This window comes from Diabrotica virgifera, chromosome 9 (assembly GCF_917563875.1).
Source record: "Diabrotica virgifera virgifera chromosome 9, PGI_DIABVI_V3a".
NCBI lineage: Eukaryota > Metazoa > Arthropoda > Insecta > Coleoptera > Chrysomelidae > Diabrotica > Diabrotica virgifera.
The window spans coordinates 106946081-106967885 of NC_065451.1; the positions used below are offsets into that span (position 1 = coordinate 106946081).

General features: G+C 33.6%; 1 protein-coding gene and 1 long non-coding RNA gene across 2 annotated transcripts; both read right to left on the reverse strand.

Moving 5' to 3' along the window:
* Window positions 1–9169: 9169 nt before the first annotated feature.
* LOC126892127 (uncharacterized) lies at window positions 9170–11283 on the reverse strand. The gene is made up of 2 exons (XR_007700683.1): window positions 10930–11283; window positions 9170–10305 (listed from the first exon to the last, which is right to left on the reverse strand). It is a non-coding gene; the product is annotated as an uncharacterized LOC126892127 (long non-coding RNA).
* A 234-nt stretch (window positions 11284–11517) lies between these two features.
* LOC126891219 (uncharacterized) lies at window positions 11518–21249 on the reverse strand. The gene is made up of 3 exons (XM_050660401.1): window positions 20843–21249; window positions 17111–20216; window positions 11518–11543 (listed from the first exon to the last, which is right to left on the reverse strand). Exons 2-3 carry the CDS (start codon window positions 18027–18029, stop codon window positions 11518–11520), a joined length of 945 nt encoding a protein of 314 aa, XP_050516358.1. The 5' UTR covers window positions 18030–20216; window positions 20843–21249.
* Between the last annotated feature and the right edge of the window lie 556 nt (window positions 21250–21805).

Genomic DNA, 21805 nt, shown 5'->3' on the forward strand with positions numbered 1-21805 from the left:
TCTTTTTACCTATAGAAATACTCCCTGTGCAAATACAGGTGTAAGTCCTAATGAGTATATTTTTAAAGTTAAACCAAAAGCAGTCATTGATTTGATTAAACCTAAAAAGGGTAATTATTGCAGTTACAATAAAGCATTAGATTTCAAACAAATTGAATGCTTTTTAGTAGGGGAGAAAGTATTAGTAGGAAGACTAGGTCCTTATATAACAGATAAGTGGCAGGAGGGTAGTATAATAAAACGGGTAAGTCCAGTGACATATTTGGTTCAAGTAAATGATAGAGTTTTGTACAAACATGTAAACAGTATTAGGAAATTTTCAGCTACTACAAACATAGAACAACCAAGTACTTCACTGACTACAAACCATGGGTTAAGACCTGCAGTAGTTCAAGAAAATTGTAATTCCGAAATTGTCGACCCTCTAAGTCACCAAATGACTGCTGTCAAAATTAAGGAAACTAGTCCTGATTCAGAAGGGGGTCTACAGTTTGGAAGTCCTGTTAAAACAACAGATCATTCAATACCTTTAGAAACCATTAATCCAACAGGTATTGAATTGAGACGTAGTAATCGTGTACGTCATCAACCACAGAGGTTGGACTTATAAACTTTTAATTATAGGTAAGGAGGGAAATGTTGTGTATTTAATTGTGAGTTCTGAGTTGCTTGGCAACGTTGCGTTGGGCTGTCAACGACGACAGATGACAGGTAACCAGAAACTGGAGGCAAGCTCTTCTCATCTCTGTATTAGATAATATATTTGATAATAAAGTAATCAAAGTACAATTTAGTATCTGTATCACGGGCTCAAACGTAACAGAATGAACATATAAAACACGCTGTATTTTCCTGTCACCGTGTCACAAAGAAAATTGTCCAGTGCAAGTAACAATAATTATTACATGTACTTGTGCTGACCAGTTTTTTGTGTGACACGGTGACAGGAAAATACAGCGTGTTTTATATGTTCGTTCATGGGTATTCTTTCATTTTTCCTACTGTACTTCTGGTATATCGTCGGTGATGTGACAATACCTCCTATCTGCTTTTTCATGAATTTTGTAGGAGATGAAAAACTTGTTTGGGCCACCTCGTGTTTTCATATATTTTTGATTTGTTTTGTAGTAAATTCAATTATCTATTTACTACAAAACAAGTCAAAACTTACGTATGAAAACAGGAGGTGACCGTAAATAATGTTTTTCGTCTCCTGCAAAACTCATGAAAAAACATATAGGAGGTATTGTCACATCACTGACGATATATTTCAGAGAATGTCTAAAAAATATACTTTGAATGTCCTAAGAATATTCATGGAATGTTTCAACAAGACATTCAGTCTAAACAATATACTGTGAATGTTCAAAGAACATTCGTAGACATTCATGGAATGTTCCAACAAGACATTCAAGGAATGTTTAAAATGCTGACACAGCACTTTCCTGGGACTTTCCAGGGACGTTCGTGTGCTTTTGGGGACATTCCAGGAATGTTTTCAATGTCCTGTGTGTACCTTCTAGGAACATTCCTGGAATGTTTTGTGTTATTAGGGTTATATCGAAATACCTATACAAAATATCTACCTACTGAGAAATACGATTCTCGATATGATTACCGGTACTCAAATACAAAAGTAATCATAGTAATCCAAAGTAACGAATACTGTAACTGTAAATGATTACTTTATACAAAAGTAACCATTTGTAACGAATCCTCGAAAGTAAATATAATCAACATCACTACTATGAATAATAATTCCTTTGCATTGCCCCTACAGTGTAGGCAACCACAACCGACGTTTATATCGTTTTTCTTTATAAAATTTTCAATTTTCATTATTTTCAATTAAAGCCAGTTTATTTATAATCCGCAAACGAGGATCAATTAGGTGATATGGTTATTTAGCAATTTTACGGCTTTTTATACCCAGAAAATAAAAATTTATTCGAAATCCCAACTTTTTATTTGGTTATATCTCGAACACGGAAAATCCGCAAATGAAATTTCGAATGGAGGGATTACCTTTAAGTCAGGAGGAGTTATTTTGACTATGGTACATACTACTTTTAGCCTTACAGTTTAGGTTTACCAAAAGTTAAAATTATTCTGGCATTCCTTTGCCCCTATAGTATAGGCAACCAACATTAATATCGTTTTTCCTTTATAACATTTTCAATTTTCACAATTTTCAAGTAAAACCAGTTTATTCATAATCCGCAAACGAGGTGCAATTAGGTGATATGGTCATTTAGTGACTTTACGGCATTTTATACCCTGAAAATCGACATTTATTTTTAGCGCTGCGCCGAAATCTCCACTTTTGATTTGCTTATATCTCGAAAACGGAAATTCCGCAAATGAAATTTTGAATGGTTCAATTATCCGCAAACGAGGTGTAATTATTTGAGCTATGACAGAAGTCAAAATAACGACTTTGAAAAAACCGTTTCGCTAACTTTATGACGCTCCATTTCGCTGTTACAAGTTCATAACGGCAACCCAAATTACACGGCACAAAGTAGTGGGTCAGGATTTAGACATAATTTTCAAACTTGTCAAAGTCAAAGCATAAAACCGACATAACCTTACTTATCTTCCTTAAATTTGTTAGTTTAAATTTAAATTCATAAATTTTGTCTTTTCCTCTGTTGTTAGTTGTTCCCTGTACAATTAAATAATTAAATTATTATCTCTATATAAAAATTACTAACTTTATTTAACTTTTCTTTAATATTTCAGTTACATACCTACATCATGGAATATATTTCACTTTCAGCATTTAAAAAATATGAAAATATAATTAAAGAGATAAACAAGGAATATGAGAGAAATTCAGAACTTTCTGAAGAACTTAAACAAGAACACAATAATATAATAATCCATAATTTAATAAAAAGCGGCCTTAGCCACAAGTTGTCTCATGTTAGTGTTAAAATATTTACAGATATTCTTGACTTATTCAATTTGTATGGTGAAGATCTGACACAAAATATTCATGAATGCCTAGAGGAAGGGTGTAAATATTATTTAATAGAAATATATCTAGCAGAAGAATTACTTAACAAACTATGTAAAAAGGACTGGTTCATTAACCTTTCAATTGAAAATAATGATGATTTTTATATTAGCAAGTCTATAAATCTAAAAAAGAAAACAATGGTAGGTGAGTTTTTCATTTGTTTTATATTCATTATCTCTGTATGATCTCTTGTCTCATTGGTTTAGTCACTTATACATAGGCTTACCATAATTACGAAGAGCCAAACCAGGATGCAGAAGAGAAAGGCATTTTCATTGTGCTTTTCGCTTAATTTGTGTTTTTCGTATTTGAAATGCAATTAAAATTATGAAGAACTGAAAACATATTACCTAATAAATGTAAATATATTTATTCTTTATTAAAAAGAAAAAGATAAAAACACTAAAAATTTTACCAGTTCTATTATTCACTCACTCCTAATTAATATTTTTCACTGGAGTACTTTCTTCAGAATATTTTTGTCCGGTTTAATTTTGTCATAAAATTCATTGCATGACATGTTCAAGTTGAATTTGCATGTAAGCAAACCATGTTTCAACTTCCATAACGTATTCTTCCGTCCTCCCCTGATCGTCAGACCACATTTTTTTCATCTATGAAAAAATTCTTTCCCCTAGCACTGAAGTACCGGGTAGGCACATAACAATCATCATCATCTTGGTGATACAGCCCTTAGAGGGCCTCGACCTTCTCAAGCTGTTCTGTCCATTGCTTGTATTTTCCAGTTGCTGACTCCGATCTTCTCGGCATCTTGTGTTTCCCTGTCCATCCACCTCAGCTTTGGTCTACCCCGTCTTTTCATTCCTATGGGTTGCGCTGTTAGAATCTTTTTTATCATGTTCGATTCAGGGGCCTGGGCTACATGTCATGCATACTGCAGGTGGTTTCGCTTAATTATAGTGGTAATATCTTTTCCACCAAACGTATGCTTGTAGATATTCTGCAGTTCAAAGTTATATCTACGCTTCCATATTACGTTCTCACAGACCTCTCTGAATATTTTGTGTAGCACGTTTGTTCAAAAATCGATAGTTCATCTATTTTAGTTAGCGTCCATGCCTCTGATCCATATGTGAGAACGGGGGCTGTCAATGTTCTGTACAGCCTTATATGAGTTTTTTGAGACAGACGTTTGTTTGCTAAGTACTTTGATAGACTGTGATAACAACTGTTTGCAATTATTATTCTACATTAAAAAGTTGACACGCCAGCGCATCTCTCTGCCTTAACCCCCTATGTATTTCAAATGGGGTTGATGAGTTTTTTTTTTTTAATTTTTACTGCTGATAGTACCTTCGCCATTGTCACTTTTATCATACATATGAGTTTTTTTGGGATTCCTAACTCATTCATAGCTTTGTAAAGACTTGGTCTTGAGACACTGTCAGATGCAGCTTTAAAATCGACAATAATATGGTACGTAGATCTATGTCAAACTCTTGTGCTTTTTCTAGGATCTGTTGTAGTGTAAAGATCTGGTTAATGGTTGAACGTCCACACCTGAATCCTGCCTGATATTCTCCTAGAAACGTTTCGGTGTAAGGCTTCAATTTCTCGTGAAAAATGTTTGACAATATCTTGTATGCTGTATATAGGAGAGTTATTCTGCGGTAATTATTGCATTCCAGTTGGTTTCCCTTTTTGTGTAACAGGCATATTAAGCCTAAGCTCCATTCGTCAGGCATTTGCTCCTCAGACCCAATCTTACAAACAATTTCTGGCATCACCTTGGTGAGCTGCTCTCCACCGTGCTTAAATAACTCTGCTGGGATGCCATCGTTTCTTTCTTGGGTTGGGGATATTCCCAATGTGCTTTCGGCTGCTAATTCCAGAGCCTCTTTACAGTTGCTCCATATTTCCGTGCTTGACTGGTCGACTGCCCAGGTGTGTTCTAGGGTTTCTTTTATATGTGATTGGAACTGTTTCTCTATGTTTTCATTTTTTAGCATATGTAAGTTATATTTTACTTCTCTAGTGCCCCTTTCTTTCTTGGCATTGAAAATTCTTTGTTGTAACTTGGCCCCTACCATGAAATGGTCTGAGTCAATATTTGCGCCTCTGTAACTTCTGACATCCATTACGTTTGTAAAGTGCCTTCTGTCAATTATAACTTGGTCAATTTGATTTGTGGTGTGTCCATTTGGTGATATCCAAGTTGCTTTATGGATATTTTTATGATTAAAACATGTACTTCCCACAATTAAGTCTTTGGAAGCTGCCATACTAATAAGTCTTAAACCATTGTTATTAGTAACGCCGTGAAGGCTGTGTTTACCAATATAATCTTGGTAGCATATTTCCTTTCCTATCTGGGCGTTCATGTCTCCAATGATTATTTTAATATGGTTTTTGGCACAGTTATCATATGCTCTTTCAAGGTCATCGTAGAATAAATCTTTAATTTTTTTGTCTTTTTCCTCGGTTGGCGCGTGCATGTAAAACATAACAAATTCTACATTTTTTTAAATTTGGCACCTTCATATGCTGCTTATGAAAATAAGTGAATAACTGGGCCCATTTCTCGGAGAAACTAGCTTCATTAGAATTTTGGAAGAAGCCTTTTGCCAATAACACCTTATACAATAGCTCATCAATAATTATTTGGGTTTTCAATTGAGGTTTTTGGATTTTATTTATCTTTTCTGCTGCTTTTTCAATTTCACACACAAACCTTTCAATTTATTTAAAAGTTGTTTAGCTGCTTGTGGAAGAAATTTGTTTTCCATCCTGTTTTGAAAATTAATTTTTATTATTTTTTACCTTTGTCAACTCCATACTACATCTGTTGCAGTTGACTTGGTCTTCTCCATAGACTGAATGGTTTTGTTGAATACATTTAACTGTATGAGCACAAACCAAAAGCAAGTAAAGTGCTCCAATTTCTGTTGTGAAGAACTATCGCAATGCGAGAGAGCAGTTTACCTGAGCAAGAAAATAAGATTTCAGGCCTTCGTATAGCTACAGGATCCCTTCCTCAGCTGGTAATAAAGACAGATATTGTATTTCCCAGTTTCACTAATTTTTGTACTTGATGTCAGCTGTCTCACAAAACATTAAGTTTATACCTTGTATGGTATATATACATAAATATTTGTATATTTTTACAACGATAGCCTCTATTTCGACAGAACAACCTTCAACTGCATGTTAGATTGTATTCTGAACGATGTGTGTTCTGCAACCACCGCCCTTTATGTTAAAGCTGAGACCTTCCTTGAGTCTGGAATAGACGTTGTTGGTGCTTCGCCTGCTTACCCCTCCGGAATACGTATTACAGTTATCACCACAGAAAGCAGCCACCTTGTTTTCTATTTCGTGTTTTTTTATTATCAACATGTAGTCTGGGCAGATTATCGGAGAATAGGCCATTTTTGGGAAAAGTTATTTACCAGCAATTTCATTGCTGGAATCGAATCTTATGATTGTATTTATTACTAATATAGGTATGCAAAGTCCGCAGATAGTGTGCTACTTTTTTTATAAACAAAATGGCGCCCGAAAATCGTGGTTTTTTCAATTCTTGCTCTATAACTCCAAAGATTTTAACTTTACACCAAAAACACCCAAATAAAAATTCACCGTAATTAAATTCTGCATAGAGACGTGTTTTTCCCGATTTACTCCGACGAAAATTTTCCCCAGAAAATGCGGGTTTTCCCAACACAATCTTTAATTTTCAACTAAAATTTTAGATATTGTTTATCAATAATTACATAGGTAATAACTAACTTGGTAATATAAAAGCTCTTTTCGTATAAATAATAATTTCAGAAGCCGATGGAAATTGAATGAATACTTTAGCAACAATTGAATTGTTAATTAAAAATTTACGGTCGCTATAATATCCACAATAATTATGATACATAAGAATAACTATGATTTTTGTATAAAAAGACACTGTACCTATCTAATGTACTTTACAGAATTGAAATTAGACTATTTAAGCGGCCTCAGGAATATTTTAAAATTGAAAACAATTTTTTGGCTTATAAACAATTAGACTATCTCGGGAAATATTAAAAATTAAATTAAATCATAAAAACGGTATTGGAAAAAAAAGCGGCAGGACGCTTCTTTTAAAAGAAAATACGTTTAATTGTGATGAGTGGTTCCTGAGATACAACCGGTCAAAGTTGACCGGCATTTATGGTAAAGATATAAACAATAGGATCATAATTTTCGAATCATCGCCTTTTTCTTTTTGTCCTCTTTCTCCACACCAATTCTCATATCTGTAAAATACTCATAATATGATATATTATTATAATAAAAACTATCGATATTACGAGTTAGTGCAGTCACTGAAGGTTTTTACCTTCGATTTTGTTGAACCTCCATAGATTTTCATGAAATTTGGTGAGTAATTAGAGGATACCTCAAGGAACAAAGGTGACATGATGCTAACTTGCGCTTTTACCCTGGGGGTGGATGCCACCCCTTCTCGGGGGTGAAAATTATTTTATTAAAAATAATACCATAAGTCGATAGAGGGACAAATTATAAGCAAAATTTGTTATATAAAGTTATTAAAATAAATCAAAACTTTTTGAGTTATTAAAGACCAACGATTTTATATTTTCGTAAAAAAATGCATGTTTTAAATCGGTTTTTCACGTATAAATCAAAAACTATAAGCTTTTACAAAAAAGTTGTTATTACTGAAATTGAAGATAATAAAAAATTAAATACATTCCTCAAAGAACTAAACTAATGTTAGATCAAAGTGAGTTAATGGCAATTGAATATGCATTTTTTTTCGACGAGTACTCAAATCTAAGTATTCAAGCTTAAATAACGGGAAAACGATGCAATGTATAAAATATTCCTGCTAAACATTTGTCAAATTACTTCGGAATACCTATCAAATGAGCTTCAGAACAAGGTAATAGCGTCAAAATTAAGCAAGTTATAATGAAAATAAAAAAACCGTTTCGAATTTTTTAGGAAAAAGTGAAAAATAAAACATATGCCATTTTCACAAAATTTTTCTTTTATTTAGCTAATGCCTCGACAACTAATGGCCATTGGCATGGTAGGTACGGTAATTTTGAACAGTTAGGTACCTAGTGTCATGTGTAGTGTGTGTGTTGAGTAAGTGTCTTGTTACTTGGCAAAGTCGACGTCATTGTCTTTGCAAAGAGATGCTAATTATATCCTAACGTCTCCGGTCCCTCCGGTGAATACCGATCCCACAAAGACAGAAACTATATTCATTTATTAATTTATAATAAATGAAAAATTTCTGACCCTGGTGAGATTCGAACCCACAACCTTTCGGATTTTTTCGATCCAAAAGCAGGCGCTCTTACCACTGAGCCACGGAGGGGGTTTCACAAAAATTAAAATTTATAGTAATCCTTACAAGAACTTATGTATATTAGCATAGTTAGTGTTTTCGATAATTTTGACCGGTTTAGAATGCATATTTTTTAAAAAAAGTTATACTTTAAAAAATCATAATTTTTAAAATTATTGTAATTCTCATATTCTTTTGATAATAACTCCAAAAATACTCAATGTACACTAAAAAATTATATATATAACCAAAGAATTCTATAGGGTAAAAAATAACCGAGATAGAAACGTTTAAATCTTAAATTTTGCTGTGGGAACCATGCAACCGGGGTTATTTAACCTTTTATTTTTAAAAAAGTAAGGGGTTTACAAGATTATGTAACAAAAATTTACCACTTTGCAGTAGTATTTGTTGAACTAAAATGATAAGATGAAATGAATGAAGGAAGGGTGATGAACTGATAATGGAAGTATGGAGAGACAGAGGCAAACTGAATAGAGTTGGCTAGCAAGAGCTGCAAGAGAACAACTTGACACTCAAGGATGGATACGGCTCGTTTGCATGCCTGTCAAAGAACAGTAGCTCAACCTAAAGAGAGATGATGACTAGAAAAGGGAAATCTTAAGATAAAAATATATGTTCAGAAAATAAATTAAATAAATATAATAATATAATAAAATAGAAGAATATAGAAGATAAATAAAATAGACTGAATTATGGGCGCCAGAAGTTGGAATGGACCAAACTTCCAGGTATCTTACACTGCTGTAAAATATTCAATATATTAAATTATTAAATTCAAAACTGGGAAGAAAAAAAAATAATTGGTATACAAAACAAATACATATTTATTATATATAACTATCTAGATTATTGACAACCTCTAAGTTATGACAAGTGTAACTATGTAACTCTAAAATGACAATGAGAAATAATTACCTATTGTGATATAAATATAATTACCTATTAAATTATTATTGGAGTAGCTTTCCTAGGAAGCATACCCTCAACTTACATCTAGGTTAAATGACAACCCTTCCCCAAATAATAGTACGAATAAAATACGTACAGCCTAATTGAATACTACCTGATAATATAATAATAAAAATACCTAATATAAATAATATTTTTATATAACTCTCAATGAGTTGACGGGTAACAAGTCCCTAAATGAACCAACGTAGTACTGGATACAAAAACCCTTTTATGACTAGTGGTTCTTAATAATAATAACAAGTAAAACTAGTACCGTCCTGAGGGGCTAGGCACTAGGGATTGATTCAAAGTTAATATAAAAAGGAAATGATTGATACGTTAACGTTAAATAATATTTGCAAAAAAACTAATAAAAATTGATAAAGTATGAAAGCAAGTTAAATGATTTTAAAGTTAGAGAATTAAGACAATTATATATTTAATTTACATGGGAACAAGTCTAAAATTAATACAAACCAAGGGTAAAGAACATATATGTGGGAAGAATATTCGAGCTCGAAACTTCTACCAAGGAATTATGTAAATTTGGGGAACACTATCAACTTTAGGTATGGCTCTGATAAATTACAGTATACTTATGTTTTTGGAGGAAAGAAAAAATATATGTAATTAAATTATGAAAGTATAAGTATGCTAAATGTCCTGAAAAATTAAAAAAAAACAGTATGTCTTTAACCGTTACAAATAAATGTCCCCAAAACAAACCCCTTTTCACAGGTTCCAATGTTCCTTGATGTCTAATACCCAAGTCCGTGGTACGAAGCTAACACCAATGTGGTGTAACGGTCCAACCGTTACTGAAACTGCCCCTCTGAGGGTTGCAGGAAGAAGAACCAAAATAAACAAGATCAAATGGGAGGCTGTATATCCTCCAGACCTGTCCCTTGTCGATTGAACCCTGGAAGTGCCTACCCGTGGTGTTGTTGGGTCTTTATAAGTTCATACGTCGTTTGAGATTTCTCCCGAAGGGCTAAAACCAAAAACATTCCCAGTTTATTTCCAATAAAACCTGTTATAAAAAGAAGTAAAAGAGAGAAGTTGACGAGGAAAGGTTTTTAGAAGAGAAGACTACAAAAACTCGACCTTTCATTGACCCCAAAAAAACCTATCTACCTTGACATTTTAACCATAGGTTGTGATAAGAGTTTTAACACATATGGCCTTGATTAGAATAGACAAGAAAACTTACAATTTAAATGTTGGATGTGATATTTTTGTTATTTTAACAAATAATATGTTTTTTTTTTCAAAAGTAGTTGTATATGTATTGTATAAAGAAATAGGTACTGTGGAAATATATGAACATACTAGATATGGGAAAAGAATTATGAAGTCTATAAAGTAAGATTTAATAAGTTTCAGGAAGTCATGACATAATTTTCAATAGGTTTTCAGAACTGGAAAATTTTGATGAACATAACCACATATTAAGTATATTCTTAGAGATATTTTCTGGATACATTATAGACACTGCAATATTCTACATCAAAGCCAATCGATGACTTGATTTAAATTCAATCCATAATGAAAATAATATTACAATGGCCAAAACTAGGACGCCATAATGAAAAACTAGTACACATAAAAAACATACCGGTGCAAAATCCTTCTTCTTACAGTTTCATTATATTTCGTCACTTTGATTCAAACACAAACTTAATAAAATAACTGGCAATACAGTAATAATTGAACCATGCGGCTAAAATATAATTTTCTCAATCACTTATTGTAAGAGATTACACCGCCCTTCTTGGCACTTCGCAGAGAACAATCACCCTCCTTGCTCCGTTCGACTTGATGACAGCTGGCGACCGGCGTCAATGCCAACTTCAAAAATCTATCAGTGATGCCACAGCACCTAGGTATGACGTCATCCAGAGGATTTTGTGCGAACGGCTTGTTTTAATTACGAGAAAAATAATTTTAACCATAATTAAATAAGGTGTTCCCATTAGTAATTACTTAGATAAGTGATGGAACGTCACATTCCTCTCCTACTGGGAGAAAAAAAAATTTATTAAATTTTTTTTTTTATTTATACTCTAAATATTAAACTAAAGTAGTAGTAGTGTATTATTTCGCGTTGATTCGCCAGATTACAAAATAACCACAAACCAAGGAATAGAGGAAAGCAGGAGAGTCCCTGCAACAGATATCATGACTTACAACAGATGACTCGAAGTCATATTAAAATATCCTCGGCATTGTCTAAAGCCAAAGATAAACTAAATAATTTACTAAAGTTCATAATAACAAATAAATGTCGAATGGGCCCGAAATCCAAAATTGAACTATCCAGGGACATCAGATTTATAAAATGTATATCCAAGGACGAACAACCAGGCAAAGGTGTGAGCCTGTTCGTACAATAACGCAAATAAATATACTGAAGTAAGACCAAAGAAATCAATAACTACAATAAGTGAAGAATCGAACACTTAATCCAAATTTGAACTAACAATGGACACCAGATTCGTAATAGCATATCCAGAGAAGAACAATCAGGAAGATTTATGGAACAATTCTCACCAGTGCCAAATAATACAAATAGTAAACATATCAAAGTCATCCAAAAACTCATTAATCAAAATAAATGTGGAATCGGACACTTAATCCAAAGTCGGACTATCAATGGACACCAGATTCATAAAGCATATCCACAGAAGGACGACCAGGAAGATTTATGGACCAATTCACACCAATATTAAATCACATAAATAAATTAGGTATACGTACACCCACATCCGGTAGTACGAGCCTATACAACCAAATAAACAAAATAAGTGAGGAATCGGACACTTAATTCAAAATCGGACTATCAATGGATACCAGATTTATAAGAGCATATCCAAAGAAGAACGATCAGGAAGATTTATGGACCAATTCTCACTAATACTAAACTAAACAAACTAATGTCTAAGGAAAGAAGTGGGAATCTACTAAAAATAAACAATTGATTTGTTCAAACACCTCAAATACTAAACTAAGGAACCTACTATGTATATGGGTAGTCAACAACAACCATACTATGAAGTACGAGACATAATATAAACTAAGTACTTCCCTAACAAATGGTAAACATGTAACTGGAATAATTGGATTAATTACACAAGGATGGTTAGGAAATGCTGCAGACATTTCCCGACCAGAAATAATTTGATGGATAAACATCAGCGTACTCTGCTATGAAAACATAGGTGACGAAATCGGATAGCAGTGATCAGTTGCTGAATTTCGAACCCACGCATTCACTAGGTTACCTAGGAACCCACATTAACAGAGTATTGGCTGACTAGTTCTTAAGAAGAAATCCATACATACATCAGAATTCCAACTAATTCCAGAATCATACTGTGTAGGGCATAAGGACATAAATTATTACAAAGTATTTAAGATATCTGTGACAAATGTTGATAAAGTAAACCAATATCAAGTTAAGAACCACCACATCTTTCCAATATGGCAAATCTAATAACAAGATAATAAAAGATACATCTATAAAAAAAAGTAGGTAATCAAATATCAAAAATACAACATACAACCTGAGAGAAGTAGTGTATAATATTGTTAGTTCCATAGTTCCATACCAAATATCAATATTAAACCAACATACTTGTATGAGCCCATATTCAAATATATAAATATATAATAATCAACAACCCTTCTATACTAAGGGGTGAGGTGTACACTCTATAAGGTACAAGTAGGTTCTTACTAACTGGATAATCCTACTAACAGCATTAGTAATTAATAATGTTGATTCATAATAATTAAAGTGCAACATTAATAATGAAAAAAAAAATGATAAGCTCATACATAAGAGTACTACATAAATAATTAACCTAATGATTCATAAATTGGAAGTCATCTAACAACCATGCCAAAAGATAAAAATGGAGCTATGTACCTGCTCTATCTGGTGAATAAAACATTAAACTAAAATACTGAATCTTAATAAGGATCGAGCTAAAGACAAATAGAGGAAGAAGTTAGCTCAAACAACCCTATAAAGTTAATCTTCTTCCGAAGATGACGAATCAACCTCATCCATGGTGTTATCAGGCAGTAAATCCTTTAGGTGAAATTGTCCAATTCGTCTGTTAGTCGAATTGTCCTTCAATTCATATACTAACGGAGATATTACTTTCACAACCGTACAGGGAATATATTTCTGGCAAAATTTTGCCGAAATAGCATCACCCTTATTAGACTTTACAAAGTTTCGCTTCAACACTCTATCTCCAACGAAGAATCGCAGATCTCTTTTCCTCAAATTATACTGCCGCTGGTTCCTTAAATAGGAAGTTTTTAACTTCTTCCTAATGTCAGAAAAAATTTGAGGTAGAGTCTGGAGATCATCTAAGCGATGAAGGTTATCGGATATCTGAGGGAGATTTGTGGAAGTGTCTGAGATTGCACCAAAATAGTCACCAGATAAAGCAACATTTCTACCAAAATTGAGATATGCCGGAGAACATTGGGTCACCTCATGGACAGAGGTCCTTATGGCTTGAGCGATGGAATGGATATATTGATCCCAAGCTCTGTGATCTGGGAATGTATAAGACCTAAGGGCTGTGACGATACTGCGATTCACTCTCTCAGTATGATTGGCTTGAGGATGGTAGGCAGCATTATAAAAGGTCTTCTGAACCTTATATTTAGCTAAAAGATCTTTAAAGGCCTTTGATACAAACTGAGGACCGTTGTCACATGACACAATTTGGGGAACACCATACACCAAAAAGACTTGTTCTTCCAAATATTTCAAAATTGCTGGAGTTGTGGCCTGACGAAGAGGACAAACTAAAGGAAATTTGGTGAAATAATCCACAACTACCAAGCAATAGGTATTACCCTTGTAGCTCCGAGGATACGGTCCAATGAGATCCATTGAGATCATCTGCCAAGGAAAATTAATGTTCCTGAAGGACCCCATAAGTCCAGCTTGTGGTAAATTACTTGGTTTACAAGTAGCACAAACCATGCATTTAGAAATGTACTTTTTAATAGACTTCCGCATGCCAGGCCAATAATATAACTCAGCAATACGATGAAAAGTTTTATAAAAACCAAAATGTCCAGCAGTAACTTCATCATGAGACATACGTAATATGTTTTCCCTATTTGGCGTAGGTACAACTATTTTCCAATCTGACATATTGGATAAGGCCTCTATAGGACTTAAGATATGTTTGTAGAGTATATTGTTCTCTACCTTAAAATCGGGATAATTTTGTGGGTCTTGAGTAACCCTATCAATCATATTCTGATACCACTCATCAGGAGTTAATGTGGACAAATCGAATACATTAAGGTCATGGACACGGGAAAGAGCATCAGCAACCACTACACCGTTGGCCTTTCGATGAACAATTTTATATGAATAGGCAGCCAGTTTGCATATCCATCGGGAAAGTCTCTGAGATGGGTTTTTCATACTATGAAGCCATACCAAGGAACTATGGTCCGTAATTATAGTGAAATTACGACCCTCTAAATAATAACGGAATGCTTCCAACCCATGTATGATAGCTAAGAGTTCTTTCTCCGTGGTGGAATAGTTTTTCTGGGCCTTATTTAATTTCTTACTCGTGTAGGCTATGGGATGTTCAGAGCCATCTTTCAACTGAAACAACACGCCACCAGAAGCAGTATTAGAGCAATCAGTCATCAAATAAAAATGCTCGTTAAAATTAGGTGACATCATAACCGGTGCGCTAGTTAAAGCCTCTTTAACGCGCCTAAAAGCTTCATCGGCCTCAGGAGTCCAAGTAATGGTCTGCCCTTTTTTTCTGTTCTTCAAAAGATCGGTAAGAGGTGACAACAAGGTAGAGTACGAAGGTACAAACCGGCGATAATATCCACACATTCCCAATATCCTACGGACTTGGGTGGTGGTCTTAGGTATAGGAAAATTCTTAATAGCAACTATTTTCTCCGGATCAGTCCTTAGACCCTGGTTATCCACAACATAACCCAGAAACTTAAGACTAGGACGACAGAACTGACACTTATCCAAATTAATCGTTAGATTAGCTTCCTTAAGACGTAAGAATAACTTATCTAAAATTTCCATATGAAGGGAAAAATCAGGAGTGACAACCAAAATATCGTCCAAATAATAGAAAACATAGGGCTCTAACTGTGGACCAATGACTAAATCCATCAGACGCCACATTGTCTGAGGAGCAGAAACAAGACCAAAAGGCATGGTGACAAACTGGAATAATCCTTTACCACTGACAGCAAAAGCAGTATACTTCTTGCTCTCTTCACTCAGTGGGATCTGTAAGAAGGCCTTAGACAAATCTATCGAAGAGATGTATTTGGCATTCTGAAGTTTGCTCAAAATCACATCAATTCGGGGAATTGGATAAGCATCCCTGTTAGTGGTGATACTGTTTAGTTTTCGACCATCAAAGCAGATCCTGAAGGATCCATCCTTCTTCTTTGTTAACCAGAGTGGGGAACAATAGGACGACGTTGAATGTTCTATGATATTTAAAGCAAGCATCGAATCTACTTCTTTTTCTAAATCTGCCTGCCAGGCTTGAGGTATGGGATACTGATATAATCTGAAAGGAGTAGGATTTCCCACCTCAATAGTGTGAGATATTAATGAAGTACGACCTAGTTTGTCATTTGAAGAAATAGTAGTAAACTGAGAGATCATATTCTCCAATTGCCTTTGTTCAGAACTAGATAAACTGGAAAAATCATGAATAGCACTAAGGGTAGACAGATTAAATTCAGATATGGAAAAAGAAAAATCAGAACAACTTAAGGTGCTATTAAAAGCATTGAAGAAGTCCATACCTAAAATTATAGAATTCTGTACAGAAGGAATAACATAAAATGTAATTTTCCTACATAAATTTGCCACTGTGATTTCAATTTGGAGTTTGCCTGTAATAGATTGGACTGTACCATCTGCAGTAGATACATGCAAAGATGAAATGGGCATAATGGGAATATTAGCATTTTTCAATAAATTTAATGAATGTGCTCCTATCAATGAAATATTAGAGCCACTATCTAATAAAGCTAAACACGATTGTCCTAAAATTTGAATGGGTAGATATGGCCTATTATCATTTTGTTTCCTAACTAATAAAGAGTTAATATCTAAATCTAAAATATTTGGTTGGATACAACCATTATATGGAACTACTTCACCATCAAAATTATTATTATACTTAACACTACCAATTAAAGAAGAATTTGTGGCTTTGCAACCCTGTGAATCATGTGCGTTCAACGTATCATGACTAAAACTTAATTTCTGGACTGATTTTGATTTGTGGTGTGTGCTTGTTTCCTGAACGATACCTTCTTCCCTTTCCGATTGGAAGATGGGTTTGAGTTGCTTGGTGTGCTTGGGCCAGCTGTCTCGTTTTCTGATGGGGTTTGATTCCCTGATTGGGTGTTGGACGGAGAAACGCTCAGGGGACGGACCTCCGACATTTCGTTTCCCGAACACTTGAAACAATTTCTTTTGAGGGTATTTTCCCTACCACAACCGTGGCAGAAAATACGAGTTTGAGGGATACCACAATCATTGAACTTATGATTAGACTGGTGACAATTCCAGCAAACAACGGAACTGAAAACAGAAACATTATGTTCAGGGCCCTTATTTTGCCAAGAACGTTGTCTAAAGGAAGTTGGTTGAGAAGAAGAGGTAGAAGAGGGTCGAGATGAAGATGGAGGCTGAGAAGACCAGGATAACGTTTCCTCCAAACGTTTGCACTTTACAGTGAGATCATCAATACTCTGGATGTCCATAAGAGCTAACTGTTGATGGTAAAAAGGTAATAAACATTTTAAGATGATTTTTATTTTGGACAAATCAGATAAAGGAGTGTCTAAACGGCTACACATGCCTAAAATAGTGTTAATTAACATAGTGACAGACTCCCCTGGTTTCTGCTTATGGTTTTTGATTTCATCCAAGAGATCATCCTGGTATGAGTAAGGAAGAAAATCTGACTTCAACTTGCGAACCAGATCAGACCAACAAGATAAATTACCTCTATTATTCATGAACCAGGTAAAAGCAGGACCAGTAAACAATTCAGCTGAAGCAGCAAACAAATTTTCTTCAGAGACACCTCTAGATACACGAAGACATTCGACCTTTTCTAAAAATGTAATCACATCATTGTGCTGTTTTTCACCGGAAAATGAAACACCCCATTTGTGTACTTGCACGGGTTTGGAGTATGTGAAACTAGGAACGACACTGACTGGAGCATTAGGAGTAGATGTGGCTATGGGGTTAACCTTAGAATCAAGCTCACCCTCCAATGTAAGGATTTTAAGAGAAACAGACTTTTTAAAAGGTTCCTGCTCTTCTGTAGTACACTGTAACAAGTGTACCCGGCCAGAAATATGAGCTAGACGAGATATTAATCTAACATATTCATTGTCCTGTACAGTTCCCCTAAACTTCTCTATTTTCTTCGACAAGCTATCCAACGTTTCGGATATTCCTTTCCGTTGGTCCTCAAAAGGGATATGTACAGCCGAAAGTTGGGTGAAACTCCTATTGCCTGCTTCTTGCTTCAAAGCACCCCGCAGAAGATTGCGTTTTCTATCGACGGTTGCTGACTCCTCTGGTACTACGTCCCTAATTTTCAACTCATAGTCCAATTCGTCCACCAGAAGATGTTCAACTTTAAAAGCACACATGATGAAAGCAAAAATTATTGACAAGCAATCCAAAAGTCAGAAATACGAAATATACTTAAGTTTGTATGCAAAATATATAGGTACGGAGAAAATATTAGCAACACACCAACAAAATCAAAAATGGCCAGCAAAATATATATCAAATAAATACAGTAAATAAGGTATAATCAAGTAAATATAGTACCTAAATATTGGAAAAAAAAAATTTTAGCTATTATACTTGTACCCAAAAAAAAATATGTAAGTATTAACGATCAACTGTACATACAAATACACCACTGGCTGAAGGAGTAAAATTTGCAATAATAATATTATATAATATATATGTTAGTTACTTATACTTCGTTTCAAATTCAACCTAGAATGTAAGCTGTATGACAACCTATAAAAGAGGTTTCAAAATCTCAACTAATTAATAGATCCAGCAGTGACAGTATACCTGTTAAGTATTAATAAGTAATTAAAAACAAAATAAATCAGAACAGAATGTATAAAAAGATATCAGAAGGGAATAATATAAATAAAAGAAAAAAAATGAACTAAAAGAACTACTGTCTTAGAACCTATAAAAGGTTGGCACCAAGTTGGGCTGCCGAATGTAACAAAAATTTACCACTTTGCAGTAGTATTTGTTGAACTAAAATGATAAGATGAAATGAATGAAGGAAGGGTGATGAACTGATAATGGAAGTATGGAGAGACAGAGGCAAACTGAATAGAGTTGGCTAGCAAGAGCTGCAAGAGAACAACTTGACACTCAAGGATGGATACGGCTCGTTTGCATGCCTGTCAAAGAACAGTAGCTCAACCTAAAGAGAGATGATGACTAGAAAAGGGAAATCTTAAGATAAAAATATATGTTCAGAAAATAAATTAAATAAATATAATAATATAATAAAATAGAAGAATATAGAAGATAAATAAAATAGACTGAATTATGGGCGCCAGAAGTTGGAATGGACCAAACTTCCAGGTATCTTACACTGCTGTAAAATATTCAATATATTAAATTATTAAATTCAAAACTGGGAAGAAAAAAAAATAATTGGTATACAAAACAAATACATATTTATTATATATAACTATCTAGATTATTGACAACCTCTAAGTTATGACAAGTGTAACTATGTAACTCTAAAATGACAATGAGAAATAATTACCTATTGTGATATAAATATAATTACCTATTAAATTATTATTGGAGTAGCTTTCCTAGGAAGCATACCCTCAACTTACATCTAGGTTAAATGACAACCCTTCTCCAAATAATAGTACGAATAAAATACGTACAGCCTAATTGAATACTACCTGATAATATAATAATAAAAATACCTAATATAAATAATATTTTTATATAACTCTCAATGAGTTGACGGGTAACAAGTCCCTAAATGAACCAACGTAGTACTGGATACAAAAACCCTTTTATGACTAGTGGTTCTTAATAATAATAACAAGTAAAACTAGTACCGTCCTGAGGGGCTAGGCACTAGGGATTGATTCAAAGTTAATATAAAAAGGAAATGATTGATACGTTAACGTTAAATAATATTTGCAAAAAAACTAATAAAAATTGATAAAGTATGAAAGCAAGTTAAATGATTTTAAAGTTAGAGAATTAAGACAATTATATATTTAATTTACATGGGAACAAGTCTAAAATTAATACAAACCAAGGGTAAAGAACATATATGTGGGAAGAATATTCGAGCTCGAAACTTCTACCAAGGAATTATGTAAATTTGGGGAACACTATCAACTTTAGGTATGGCTCTGATAAATTACAGTATACTTATGTTTTTGGAGGAAAGAAAAAATATATGTAATTAAATTATGAAAGTATAAGTATGCTAAATGTCCTGAAAAATTAAAAAAAAACAGTATGTCTTTAACCGTTACAAATAAATGTCCCCAAAACAAACCCCTTTTCACAGGTTCCAATGTTCCTTGATGTCTAATACCCAAGTCCGTGGTACGAAGCTAACACCAATGTGGTGTAACGGTCCAACCGTTACTGAAACTGCCCCTCTGAGGGTTGCAGGAAGAAGAACCAAAATAAACAAGATCAAATGGGAGGCTGTATATCCTCCAGACCTGTCCCTTGTCGATTGAACCCTGGAAGTGCCTACCCGTGGTGTTGTTGGGTCTTTATAAGTTCATACGTCGTTTGAGATTTCTCCCGAAGGGCTAAAACCAAAAACATTCCCAGTTTATTTCCAATAAAACCTGTTATAAAAAGAAGTAAAAGAGAGAAGTTGACGAGGAAAGGTTTTTAGAAGAGAAGACTACAAAAACTCGACCTTTCATTGACCCCAAAAAAAACCTATCTACCTTGACATTTTAACCATAGGTTGTGATAAGAGTTTTAACACATATGGCCTTGATTAGAATAGACAAGAAAACTTACAATTTAAATGTTGGATGTGATATTTTTGTTATTTTAACAAATAATATGTTTTTTTTTTCAAAAGTAGTTGTATATGTATTGTATAAAGAAATAGGTACTGTGGAAATATATGAACATACTAGATATGGGAAAAGAATTATGAAGTCTATAAAGTAAGATTTAATAAGTTTCAGGAAGTCATGACATAATTTTCAATAGGTTTTCAGAACTGGAAAATTTTGATGAACATAACCACATATTAAGTATATTCTTAGAGATATTTTCTGGATACATTATAGACACTGCAATATTCTACATCAAAGCCAATCGATGACTTGATTTAAATTCAATCCATAATGAAAATAATATTACAATGGCCAAAACTAGGACGCCATAATGAAAAACTAGTACACATAAAAAAACATACCGGTGCAAAATCCTTCTTCTTACAGTTTCATTATATTTCGTCACTTTGATTCAAACACAAACTTAATAAAATAACTGGCAATACAGTAATAATTGAACCATGCGGCTAAAATATAATTTTCTCAATCACTTATTGTAAGAGATTACACCGCCCTTCTTGGCACTTCGCAGAGAACAATCACCCTCCTTGCTCCGTTCGACTTGATGACAGCTGGCGACCGGCGTCAATGCCAACTTCAAAAATCTATCAGTGATGCCACAGCACCTAGGTATGACGTCATCCAGAGGATTTTGTGCGAACGGCTTGTTTTAATTACGAGAAAAATAATTTTAACCATAATTAAATAAGGTGTTCCCATTAATAATTACTTAGATAAGTGATGGAACGTCACAATTAGATTCAACGTGCTTAAATAGCACTTGGAATTAGCTTTCAAACAGTTTTAGATGAACCTGATATAGTAAACACGAACGGAGTTATTAAAAAAAAAACAATAATTGTTTGGAAAAATTGTTTGGAAAAATTTTTAAAAGATAAATTTTGAAAAAAAATTAGAGCATAAATTTTAACGCTATCAATACGTTCGGGGGCTCATTTGATAGATATTTTTAAGTATTTTGACAAATGTTTAATAAGTTTATGTTATAAAATGCATAAAATTTTTAGAGTTTTTTACTCGCTGAAAAAAATATACATTCAATTACCTATAACTCACTTTTAGTTAACACTAAAAGATTTTTCTAGTAGGGAGTTTATTTCACTTTTTATTAGCTTTAATTTTGATAATAATAACTTTTTTTTTAAAAACTTACACTTTTTGAGTTATTGATGAAAAATTGGTTAAAAACATGCATTTTTCTCAAGAAAAATTAAAATCTTTGATCTTTAATAACTCAAAAAGTTTTGATTTATTTTAATAACTTTATATAACAAAATTTGCTTGAAATTTCTCGCTCTATCGAA

What these genes read in the sequence shown, in the direction of transcription:
- LOC126891219 (XM_050660401.1), bottom strand. Translation starts at nt 18,029, where the DNA reads ATGTGTGCTTTTAAAGTTGAACATCTTCTGGTGGACGAATTGGACTAT. An exon ending in AGCTCTTATGGACATCCAGA is followed by an intron (nt 11,544 to 17,110) that starts GTATTGATGATC and finishes CTTTGGCTTTAG; the next exon opens with ACAATGCCGAGGATATTTTA.